At 40.6% G+C, this 13,264-nt stretch overlaps 1 protein-coding gene across 1 annotated transcript; it reads left to right on the forward strand.

Annotated features, from left to right (window-relative positions):
- The first annotated feature begins 2,659 nt into the window (after nt 1–2,659).
- On the forward strand, nt 2,660–5,092 carry LOC116193716 (subtilisin-like protease SBT1.8). The gene is made up of 5 exons (XM_031522463.1): nt 2,660–2,866; nt 2,974–3,120; nt 3,234–4,290; nt 4,425–4,509; nt 4,552–5,092. Exons 1-5 carry the CDS (start codon nt 2,660–2,662, stop codon nt 5,090–5,092), a joined length of 2,037 nt encoding a protein of 678 aa, XP_031378323.1.
- Nucleotides 5,093–13,264: the final 8,172 nt, after the last annotated feature.

The following is a 13,264-nucleotide window of genomic DNA, read 5'->3' on the forward strand; positions in this document are numbered from 1 at the left end:
CTATATCTATATCATTATGTTTTAAAAAATTAAAAAAAAATCATTTTCCAAAAGAAAGTTCAAAACATCGAGAAAATAGTGACTGTCTCACAAATATATTTCTCTTACGAAAAAAATCTAAAAGACCGAGAATAATGTATGATTTCAAAAATTTATATTTATATATTTATAAAATTTTAAAATTAAAAAATTGAAAGAATCTTTTTCGAGGAAAACTAAAAAAATCCAAAAAAATAATGACCAATCTCACAAGTTTACATCTATATATTTTAAAACAACTCAAAAATCAGAGAAAATAAAAAACTCAAAAATCCGAGAAAATTTCATTTAGCAATCCGGGCATTGTGAAGTCAAATGCCTAAGCCCACAATAGTTCCTCTTTATATTGGATATTAGATATATATAGATTTCGTTGGAAATCGCGACTTAGTTGAGCCGAAGAATTTCATGCCTCTCTTTTTCCCTAGTCACTTTCACATGACCATTTAAAGTTCTTGTTCAAGCTTGAGTGCTATTACTAGATCTATTTTTTCATCATAATGAATGTTAATATATAATTTAATTGGACTGCATGAGTATTTTCCCGAAAATAATAATGTCATTTATTTCATTAGAAAAGAGTCCATGATCTTAATAGTGGACTAAAAAAAGAATCAGAGGAACACAAAAATGTCCCACATATGAAAATATACGCCATAGAATAGAACCCTCCGAGTTCCAAGTTGGGAACTAGTATTATTGCACTAAACACCAATCCTAAATTATGGTTGCCCTAAATCCCAATCTCAAACGATAAGATGGTTTCCTATTATTTTGTCCACTAGTAAAAATTAAATCCCTTCTTAATTCTAGCAGGTATAATTGCTACAGTAAAATCCTACGGTACAGTAGAAAATATAAAAATTGACGGCAATGCTTCCAGAAGTAGGGGGTAACCCCTAAAGTTCTCTTCTAAACTTAACAAAATGAGGATCAACATCACTTCCATTTATAGATTCACTCAAACTGGGGACACCAATTGTAGAATAGATTCTGAATCATGCCTTTAGTCGAAGATACAACTAAACCATCAAATCCTTGTGTAGAATTGCACATAATCATAGACACTAAAAATGGAACCCCAAAAATGGATATGTTTTCGATCTCATTCTTTTACATATACCCAACAAGGATATGCTCCTATATTAACTGTTATCGACACGGCCACAACCATACCATGGCTATAGCGCACATCTCTGGAACTTGCTGCGAAGATTCATCTAACTTTTTGCAGGTGATGAAAACGATCGATCCAAACAATGGATTGTGTGGCATGGTTATGCATCCTGGCAATGCTACTAATGTTCCTATACAGTAGCCATGGCAGGGCTAACGGGTAAAGTACTCACATGATTATAAATTCTTTCTATTTACAAGACTTGAATTTGAAATGTTACTCATGGGAACAGACGTCGAATCACCTAAACTAATCCATGTAAATATCTTCTAAAATTATATATATATATATATATATATTTTATTTTCATTGGAAGTCGCTACTTAGTATGAATGGATCATGACTTTCTCTTCAACCAAAACAAGGTTTTCTCTCCTTAGGTTACCGGAAGGATTTGGGATTTTTTTTAATCAAAATCTTAAAATTACAAACAAAAAAAAAACCTCAGTTATTTGCTTAGAATTACAAAATAACGCTATTAATTTATAAGATTATTGAAATATCCACTAGCCCTTGTGTATGTTATATATTGAATGAAATTTAATCTGATGAAATCTTTTTGGGATTTATGCTAATTGAGATTAATTGATATTGTCATACTTGAAATTCTTTTGATGAGATACCAAGTTTTTGTGGCTGCTTTTTCAGGTTATTTTTTCAAAATTAAGAGTCCATTAACGAATAAAAAAAGGATTTCCGATGGGAACCAGTTAATTTGATAGGATCACTTTGTGATGATTTTTCTTCAATTGCTTGACGACATCAAGAAGAGATTGGAGATTGATCCTCTCCAATAGGTTTGCGTATGGAAGGGATCTAGTTGTTCCAAACCCGACCATGGTCATATCTATTACTTAGTTGGGCAAAAGAGTATCATGGCTTGCAAGGGGGCATTCCTTTTTCTCTTTTTCCTCAGTAACTTCACATAGATCATTTGAAGTTCTTTTTAAAGCTTGGTACAAATATTACCAGTTTTATCTTTCCGCAAAAAATATATATTAATACATATTAAACTCGATTGGATTGTATGATCTGTAAATATAAGGGTATTCTCTCGAAAAATGATGATATTTCTTATTCGATTATAAGAGAGTCTACCATGACTCTAGTAAGGAATAGGTAAAAGACAAATTAAAATGGGACACAAGAGGTCCCACTCATAAAAATACACACTATATTATAAAATCTCCTAGTGTCACTCATAAAAATCCACACTATATTATAAAACCTCTTAGTTTTGAGTTGAGAGCTAGCATTATTGCACCATACTCTAATCTTATGGGCACATTACTTAGTGAAAATTGGACCTTTTTTTAAAAAAACATTTGTCGAGGGCAATATAACTGCACCAAATTTCTAAAGTTTTGTAGCCACGGCAGTCCGAAGAAGGTCTACATTGTGCAGATGAGAGCGGCAAGCAAGCCTACTCCCTTTAACACACAAATGGACTGGTATATGTCAAGCCTCTCGTCTGCCACCTCGGGCCCGACAGACAATCTTCTCTACATGTATGAGAATGCGTACCAGGGTTTTGCAGCATCCTTGGAGCCGGAACAGGCAGAGGCTCTAAGAAAGCAGAGCTATGTCCTTGGGATGTATGAGGATGTCCCACTGAAGCTCCACACGACCCACACGCCCAGCTTCCTGAAGGTAAAGGACGAGTTCGGCCTCTGGGACCTCTCTAGCAATAGGGACTGGTGATGGCCAAGCCTTCCACAATGTTATTATCGGCATTCTCGATAGTGGGGTCACCCCAGAGTCAAAAAGCTTCAACGACTCTGGGTTTCCAGAGATCCCAGCACGATGGAAGTGCAAATGTGAGATGGGACCTGATTTCGATCCCCTCCGCTGTAATAAAAAGCTCATCGGAGCACAATTCATCTCGAAGGGGTATACTAATGCTGGTACGTCTGAGACTGTATGAATCTCTACGGATTTAGACATGCTTAAATTTGCATTCTCTTTCCTCCTAAAGACATATCTAAATGCCTTCTTTTTTTTTTTCCCATGTCACAAGAGTTGTAATCGATTTACTCGGTACTACTACGTGCATGTAGAAGGAAATACCACCGGTGTACTCTCACCTAGGGACCACCAGGGACATGGGACCCACACCGCGAGCACAGCTGCTGGTTCACCTGTCCCGGGTGCCGCCTTCCTAGGGAAAGTTATGGGCACTGCACGCAGCATGGCTCCCCATGCACGTGTAGCAATCTACAAGGTTTGTTGGGATAGTAATTGTTGGAATTCTGATATACTCGCCGGGATGGACCAGGCTATAAAGGACGGCGTGGACATCATGTCCTTATCACTTGGCGGATCTGACATGTTCTATTTCGATAACTCGGTCACAGTTGGGGCATTTACTGCAATGGAGAAGGGAATTTTTGTGTCTGCATTGGCCGGTAATGAGGGCCCAGAGTCTGGGACGGTGAAAAATGGAGCTCCATGGATCATGACAGTCAGTGCATCAAGCATAGACCGCGATTTGCCAGCAAACATTTTCCCTTGGCAATGGACAACAATCACTGGGTTATCAAAGTATGCACAAGCAGGATTAGACAAACCAGTTGGTCTTGTTTACAACAAGGGAATCCATGGAAGCAATATGTGCTTGAATGGTACATTGGATCCTGCAGCAGTTAAGGGAAAGGTGGTGCTATGTGACCGAGGGGGGAATGAGCGGGTGGAGAAAGGACTGGTTGTGCGCAATGCTGGAGGGATTGGAATGATACTTGCAAACACACAGACTAGCGATCGGGATTTAGCGTCTGACCCCCACTTTCTACGGGCCGTGATGGTTGGAGTCACGACTGGCAATACAATGAGGCAATATGTGATGTCCGATCCTAATCCAATTGTCAGAGTTACTTTCACTCCGTACCGGCTCAATGTGAGGCCAGCTCCTGTGGTGGCAAAGTTCAGCTCTAGAGGGCCCTACAACCCATCCGTTCAAATACTAAAGCTCGATGTGATTGCTCCCGGTGTTGACATTGTGTCTGCTTGGACAAATGATGCCCCTCCTACGAAGAGCCCATTTGATAAAAGAAGGGTTCAGTTCAATATCGAATCAGGTTTGCCGCTATTTGACTTTTCTCTTCTACTCTGTACCCATTTGATGCCTGTTGGCTTTCTGCGATATCATCAGCTCGGACTACATCGAGGGCACCACGTAATTTCTCAATCCATATAATGCACGATGCTACAGGAACGTCTATGTCATGCCCCCATGTTAGTGGACTTGCCGCCCTGCTGAGAGCGGCCCATCCAGAGTGGAGCACAAGTGCAATCAAGTCTGCTCTGATGACCACCGCCTAGGTCCTTGATAACACCAGACGGCCCATCACCGATGGCAAAGATAGCTCAGTCGCCGATCCATGGACCTTGGGCTCTGGCCATGTGGATCCGCAAGAGGCTCTTTCCCCTGGCCTGGTTTACAACCTTACGAGGGATGACTATATGGCATTCATCTGTGGACTCAACTACACCATAGAGCAGGTGCAGTTGGTCGTGAGAGATCCAAGTGTGAACTGCTCGAGGAAATTCTCTAACCTAGGTGAGCTCAACTATCCATCGTTCTCAGTCATAATGAACGAGAATAGGACAGTGATTGACTACGCCCGGGAGGTCACCAATGTTGGAGCCCCCGGGTCCACCTATCAAGTAGCAATTGCCACCCCGCGCTCCGTGGCAGTGAACGTGCAACCAATGACGCTGGCTTTTGGGCCAGTTGGTGATAAGAAGAGATACACGGTGACATTTGCCGCAAATAGTACAAACGGTACAGACATAGACAAGACGTACGGTTTCATTACATGGTATAACAGGGAGCACCGAGTTAGGACCCCGATGGTCTTCACCTACATGTTGAGTTGAACTGGCTCGCTGAACCCCTTGTTTTGTATGGTAGTTCATTTTATTTAAGATTAGGCTAAACAATTAGCCGCATGTTGTCGCGGATTTGAATTTTTTTTTTAAGAACTTTAGGATTTTAGAGTATTTTTAGAACTTTTTAATAAAAATATAATTTATAATGTATTAACAAAACAAAATTATGACAAAATGTTTACCTTCCAAAAGAAATGTTTAGTTCTTTGATAATGCATGTATCAAATAGTTCTTTGATATTATTGATCTGATTTGCTCCGGTCACTGAAGCTATGTTTTCGGGAAAAAATTGTGACACGTAAAAGAATTGGGTTTTCATTATACAATACTTGGACATACAATAAAATATTTTTTTCGTTGTGAATCCTGATATACGGAACCCGACTAATCCTGTCAATTTAGGTTGGTCCATTAAAAGGTAAAGCTTTTCATGACATGAATTTTCTACGGACACAATAAAATATTTTAAATTCAAGAACTTCTCTCTGAAAAAAAAATCTCTTTCTTGCCTCTCAAGAAAGAGGAGAAAAAGTTTTGAAATTAAAAACCAATATTTTTTTCTAACATACATAGTTACCCGTGGTTAAAAAAGAGTTCAATCGTTGTCTTTAATATATAGATTTTATTGGTGTACTTACAATTTTTGAATGTCATTGCTGATAATTTGAAAGGTTGAAAATTCGAGTTTCCGGTGCAAATCAAGTTTAAGAATTTAGCAACTGTGATGTCCACAAACATTTCATTTCTCTGCATTTGGAGCTTGTGAAGATGACAAAACCATCAACACTTCTTTCAAAATTCTACAGATATTGAAGTATGACTGATATATAAAGTGTAATGAACCGACATGTATCCGCGTTGCTCGAACCGTTGACGGTGGACTCGATCTAAATGTCGAGATCTTTTCGAACCGACACACGTGGTGGTTTCTCTAGTACACGAATTTCCTTGAAGAGGACAAAGCAGTCATGGTCCCAAAGTTTACTTGAGTCTTTGGCATTTTGCAGCTGATCTACTATATCTCTAGCCCCAGTCTTTACATTAAAATTCTCCAAAGAAAGAGATTGCTAGCAAGAGAGAAGGGATTGTTATGCAGTGCCCTTAATTTGGGGAAAAGATGTATCATGTTTAATTCACGTTGTTAAGACTATAGTACCGATTTATTTAATTTTTTGTTTTTTAGTTGTCTTTTATAATCGGAAAAATAAATTGCTAGCCAGGACTGGTCTTCCGACCCAAAATATCCCAATTCTCAAAAAGCCCGAGGCAAAAAGAAAAAAACAGAAATATCAGGACATATAGAAAAAGAGAGGGAAAAAAAAAGGAACTTTGTCCCTTTGACATCTTTCTTGGGGTCCTTATTACTGAAATTCTTCTTCATTTGACAAAAACTAGAAAGCGCCCAAATTAATTTTCTTCCCCAGAAAAGTGAAAAACCCTAATATACATATTTAAAAAATTCAGTCATTATTGAGGTTTTTTTTATGTGAAATACTTGTGAGATTTGGATCAATCCAACTTATTATTCAGTATGTCGATCAACGAATAAATAACCCGACTAATATTACAAGAAAAGGAAACTAAGAAATATTCTAGGCCTAATATCTGTGACTACCTAAAATATTGAATAGCAATTATACAAGATTCCTAGTATATACGTATACAATCTAAAATATCTGTAATACTCCCCCTCAAGTTGGAGCATGAGAATTGTGAATGCCCAACTTGGAAAGGATGAAACGGAAGCGATCTTGACCCAATGCCTTTGTGAAGATATCTGCTAGTTGAAGTCTTGTAGGAACATAGTCTGTGGTCATGGCGCCTGACTTGAGATGTTCACGAACGAAATGGCAATCTATCTCAATGTGTTTTGTCCGTTCATGAAATACAAGGTTGGCTGCAATATGCAACGCTGCTTGATTGTCACAGAATAACCGAGTTGGTGAGGTCATACGTACTCCAAGAGAAGAAAGAAGACTCCGTAACCAGATGACTTCACTAACAGTTGCCGCTATAGCTCGATACTCTGTTTCAGCGGATGAGCGTGAAACTGTGGTTTGCTTCTTCGTTTTCCATGAGACTGGGCAGCCTCCAAGCATAATGAAATAACCCGTAATTGAGCGACGGGTCAAAGGACAACTTGCCCAATCTGAATCACAAAAAGCTTCAAGTTCGAGTGAAGCAGGCCGCAGAAAAATTCCCTGACCAGGAGATTGTTTCAAGTATCGAAGAACCCGCATAGCAGCATCCCAATGGTCTTGGCGCGGTTCCTGCATATATTGTGCCAAAATATGGAGAGAATAACTAATTTCTGGCCTTGTGATGGTCAGATAAATAAGTCTCCCAATCAGACGTCTGTATTTGGCAGGATCTGACAATAAGTCACTCGAACTCGTGGATAATCGATGATGTTGCTCCATGGGAAAATGTGATGGACGCGATGCCAACATACCACATTCATTCAAAATATCAAGAACATACTTCCGTTGACTTAGAAAGAGTCCTGAGTCCATTTTGGTGACTTCAATGCCAAGAAAATATTTCAAGGGCCCCAAGTCTTTTATACGAAAGCACTTATCCAGATAGCCCTTGAATGTATCACAGTGGCTAGAACTGTTGCCTACTATGATTAAATCATCCACATAAACTAGTATGCCAAGAAAGATGGTACCTCTAGTAAAAGTGAAAAGTGAATGATCCGCACCCGACTGAATGAACCCATAATGTCGGAGTGCATCAGCAAACTTCGAGAACCAATTCCTTGATACTTGACGTAGCCCATATAAAGATTTGCGGAGCCTACAGACATTCCCGCTTCTTGACGTGGAAAACCCCGGAGGTAATTCCATGTAAACTTCTTCATCTAGTTCTCCATGTAAAAAGGCATTATTAACGTCCATCTGATGGATTTTCCACCCCCTTGCCACTGCAACCGTCAATAAGTATCGCACGGTCACCAGCTTGGCCACTGGTGCAAATGTCTCATGATAGTATACTCCTTCCACCTGTGTAAAGCCCTTCGCAACTAATCGAGCCTTATAGCATTCGACACTTCCATCAGCCCGGCGCTTCACCTTATACACCCACTTGCACCCGATAGGACGTTTACCGTGTGGAAGTTGTTCGATTGTCCATGTCTTATTTAATTCTAGCGCGCGGATTTCATCTGCCATTGCCATTCTCCATCTTTGATCTTTGATGGCCTCTCGGTATGACGTGGGCTCTCTATCAGAATCAATTGCAGCTAGAAATACTTTGTGTTGGTCAGAGACACCAGAATAATTAATATACTTCTCAATGGGATAGGACATACCTGAGGAGCTCCTGGAGATGAGTAAATCGGGGGGGGGGGGGGGGGGGGGGGGGGGGGGGGGGGGGGGAGGGGGGTCTCATGACGAGCAGTATGAACGATGAAATCTTTGAATCGTTTGGGGAGACTGGAAGGTCGCTCAGATCGCCGCAAATTTACTTCTGGCACGACATCCTTCTTATCCATACTCAAAGCTTGCTTTTCCTCGTCACTACTCTCCTTATTCAAATTCGAATTTTCCAAAAAAGAATCCATTTTGGGTGATTCTTCCAATATTGGCCGACTCCCCCTTTCCTCCAAATTTCGACCCAATATTTCTGCTGAGCCACTCCCCCTCATTTCCAGCGGACGGCCCAAAATCTTCTCTGTTCGGCCCGTCTCTGAAATCTTGTGATCTGGACTGGCCCCGTTTTTGGGCCTTCCTTCCTTTTCCAGATTTGTCTGCTTCTGCCCATCATCATTTGGGCTGCTCTGCCACCTATTTTCTGTGGGCTTCCCGTGCTGCCATAGCCCGAGTTCGGGCCCTTCATATGTGCTGGTTGGCAAGGCCTCACTTAGGAACAATGGCCCACCTTGTCTCCCCTGCTTCGGTTCTGCATTTTCCGTGGCAAAGGGAAAATTGGTCTCGCAAAAATGAACATCTCTCGACACAAACGTTTGTCGATTCTTTAAGTCATAAAGCCGCCAACCCTTCTTTCCATGTGGATACCAGATAAAAATGCATTTTCGAGACCTCGGTTCGAATTTATCCTTGGTCCGTGTGTGAGCATAACACAATGATCCAAAAACTCGTAAATTCGAGTAGTTAGGTGGTTTACCGAATAATACCTCGTGTGGACTTTTATTACCAAGCAGTGACGATGGGGTGACATTTATCAAGTGAACAGCAGTCGACACACATTCACCCCAGAACCTTGTTGGCAATAAGGCCTGAAACATGAGTGCCCGAGCAACATTGAGGATGTGGCGATGTTTCCTTTCAACTCTGCCATTCTGCTGCAGCGTATCTGTACAAGACGTTTGATGCACAATGCCATGTGCAGAGAAAAAGTCTCGTAGTTCCTTCGACAAAAACTCCATCCCATTATCACTTCTTAGGATCTTAATCGTGCGACCAAATTGATTTTTAATTAAATTATAAAAATCAATGATAAACCGCCGAGCTTCAGATTTTTCTCGTAACAGATATAACCACACTCCTCGACTAAAATCATCAACAATTGTTAAGAAGTAATTGGATCCACAACTTGCCTTAATTTTATATGGCCCCCATAAATCACAGTGTATCAACTGAAATGGATACTCAGCTTTATTCATACTCAAGTGAAATTGTGAGCGTGTCTGCTTCGCTCTAAGACAAACATCACACCCCTTATTACTTCTTTCACCAAAATCCAAATTAGTACCATTTAATTTCATCGTGCGAGACGGATGACCGAGCCTCTGATGCCATATCTCCGCAGATCCCTCTATGACTGTCTGACATACTTGCGGTGTAGTGGCCACTCTCCTCAGATGATAGACCCCCCCTCGAAGTTCACCCACTCCAAGCGTCCTCCTCGAGGTGCGGTCCTGAATAACACATAAATTGCCGCAGAATGTCACGGTGCAGTTCATCTCTTTCGATAATTGTGCAATAGAAATTAAATTGCAATTGAAAGTGGGCACATAGAGCACGTCAGTAATTTCCATCAAGTTTGCAATCATCACATTTCCCATTCGGGTGGCTTGTACCATGCCCCCGTTTGGTATAAATACCGGTGCTCCGCCCTTTAGTTGAACTGATTTCGTGAAATTCTCAAGACACCCCGTCATGTGTCTCGAGGCTCCTGTGTCCAAAATCCATTCATCCTGTAAGTCTGCAAAAATAAATTCATTACCAACAAGCCGATTCGAATCCATATTGTCTTGCGAAAGCATGGACAGCAATCGTTGAAATTGCTCATCGGGAAGGGCCTCTAAACGTTCAGCCCGTGAGCCACTTCCTTGAGCCGTCTAGACTGCATTTGCACGGTCTGGGCCTCGCTGGAATTGGGCTCTCCCTCGCAGCCCAAAGCTCTGCTTTGTCTGTCCCTGTCCAGGCCCTTTCCCTCCATTGGGCTTGGATTTTGGGTGCTAAGATGGATATCCAATGAGGGCCCAGCAAGAATTCCTCATGTGGCCCACTTTTCCACAGTTGCTGCATATTGTCTTCTCCCTCGAAAGGCCCTGCAACTCTCTGCTGGTTCCTCCTCGCCTCTGTTCCAGGTCTTCTTTGGCGAGAAATGCAGCCGATTCAGGAGTCGACTCTTGTGCACGTGAGACCAGCTTCTGCCGTTCTTCGTTTGCCACCATATTATACACCTTGTTCAAGTTCGGCATCGGCTCAATACTGAGGATGGTGGACCGAATCGTGCTAAAATCCGAGGTGAGTCCCATGAGAAATTGAAAACATTTTTCCGTCTCTCGTTGCACAGCAATCACGGCACCCGCTCCACATCTACAACCCGGGTGTTCTAAATAGAACTCTAACTCATCCCACAACAACTTCAATTTACCATAGTAATCCCGAACACTCGGCCCGTCTTGCTTGAGAAGACAAATTTCGGTTTTGATTTGGAAAACCCTAGATTGATTTCCCTCGGAATATCTCTCCTTGAGATCATCCCATAAGCTTTTGGCGTCCACGGCGTATGCAACGGTGGCCTGAAGACTGCCTTCCATGGTGTTAAACATCCACGCCAAGATCGTGGAGTTACACCGTTCCCATCTTTCTCTGAGGGGACTGTTATCTCCCGGTTGCTCGAGAGATCCGTCTATGAAGGGCAGTTTGTTCCTTGCCCGTAACGCAATCAACATGGCTCGTGACCACGTCAAATAGTTGTCGCCGTTGAGGGTGCACCCGATTATTTGGGCTCCCGTGCTATCCGACGACGTAAGGCGATATACCGGCGGAACCTCCACACTCCTCATTGAGCCGCCCCCTGCCTCTCTGCCCTTTGACGAGTTAGAATCCATTCTCGGACTCTTCTCATCATCACTAACATCAGACATATTGAAGTCGGAAAATTTCAATCGGCTCAGAAGCGTAGGCGCTCTGATACCATGTGAGATTTGGATCAATCCAACTTATTATTCAGTATGTCGATCAACGAATAAATAACCCGATTGATATTACAAGAAAAGGAAACTAAGAAATATTCTAGGCCTAATATCTGTGACTACCTAAAATATTGAATAGCAATTATACAAGATTCCTAGTATATACGTATACAATCTAAAATATCTGTAATAATACCAAGAGGTAAAACTCTTACAGTGTGAATTTTCTGCATTCACATATACTTGAACCCGAAACCTTATTAAAGAAGAACAAGTGCCGAGCCATTTGAATCAGCCCACGTTGGTGAGTGGTTTATCTATAATAGGATAACAAGTTCACAATAATTAGGCTGTGCACTGAGAAATGCCAGTTACATTAAATTATATTTTGTCGGATGAGGAATATGGGAATAGGAGTAAGAAGGAATAGAATTTTAATTTTCATGGATTTACAATATTCTAGTCAAGTATTTGGAATATATTTCAGTTCAGAATTAGGATATTAAAAAAGAAATAATCAATATATCCTTTAAAAATAAATATTTTAATTTTAAAATTAAAATAAACTTTGAAAATTAAAATTCCAATTAATAAAGGAAAACCAAGAAAGAAAATAAAACTATGAACGGAGATGGAGAGAGGAGCAATGGGGGCCGGCATTGACCACCACCGCCTCAGCAAGCCTCCCACTGGGGTTGGCTCGCGTTGGGCTCCCACTACCAGAAAGTCCAAGCCTTCTTTTCTTGGAAGACAGAGAAAAGCAGGGAGATAGGGAAAATGATGGCCCGGTCTCGTTGAGATATTTTGACCGCTTGAAAATCAAGTAAAAAGTTCATTTTTGTCCGCATAATTTTCATACAAGTCCTAATAGAAGAGAGTTGTAATCTGCCATTCAAAAACGAAAACGAAATCCTCTTCTTGAAAGCAAGTTTTTCTTCGAAAACTTTGTCAGAAATTTGAAATTTTAGTTCAGTAGAAACACAGAAATTTTAATAATTTTTACGTCTCTTTTTTTATTTGTATGGATATTATGGATCATGGTAATCAAATTTATGTAAATTTTGGACTACAAAATCCCATTTCAACTTTCATTATATTGTTCAATTTTCTAAAATGGAAAAGGAATTTGCGAGGTGAAAACAATTATTTTAGAAGGCGTCATAGAATAAGAAAAGGCAGGGGATTAAAGAAACTTATCCGAACTGTTATTTATAAGTTTCGGCGAGATCTGTGTTTTACGCATATGTTCGATAAACTTTCTTTGATGGTTGCCCCTTGAAACTAATTACTGGTCTCTGTCCCTGAATATAAGGATACATGACACGGATAATAGATTCTGTCATTCGACTCTTATCCATGGAAATTTAGCATCATTGTTAAAAAATATCTTACACTTGTGTAACGCTTGATAGGTCAATAGAAATTTAATATGGTATCAAATCAGATTACGCTTCCGCGTGCTCACGTGAGCTCACACTATGCCGACCCAATATCGAGAACAAATAAAAGAGCACCTCATGTTAGTCCCTCCTTACCCGAGCACGGAAGATGGGTCCGGCTCGAGATCAATTATTGAAGGCGGATGTTTAAGGGCACGTGACAACGTGTAGGTAGAAATAGACTACACATTGTACGTGAAGAAGGGGGTTGAAGATATTAATCATACATTGAAAAGATGAATAAAAATCAATTGATTTATTTGATATTTGAGTACCAACACTTATCGGTTTGACATTTTAAATGTAAATTAGTCCAATCTCGCATATGCG

The sequence above is a fragment of the Punica granatum genome, chromosome 2 (genome assembly GCF_007655135.1).
Source record: "Punica granatum isolate Tunisia-2019 chromosome 2, ASM765513v2, whole genome shotgun sequence".
NCBI lineage: Eukaryota > Viridiplantae > Streptophyta > Magnoliopsida > Myrtales > Lythraceae > Punica > Punica granatum.

Bases quoted from the DNA above. Each gene is read 5' to 3' on its own strand.
- LOC116193716 (XM_031522463.1), top strand. From the start codon at position 2,660: ATGGACTGGTATATGTCAAGCCTCTCGTCTGCCACCTCGGGCCCGACA. The intron at 3,121-3,233 runs GTACGTCTGAGA...CCATGTCACAAG, and splicing joins GAAGGGGTATACTAATGCTG to AGTTGTAATCGATTTACTCG. The intron at 4,291-4,424 runs GTTTGCCGCTAT...ACGATGCTACAG, and splicing joins TCAGTTCAATATCGAATCAG to GAACGTCTATGTCATGCCCC.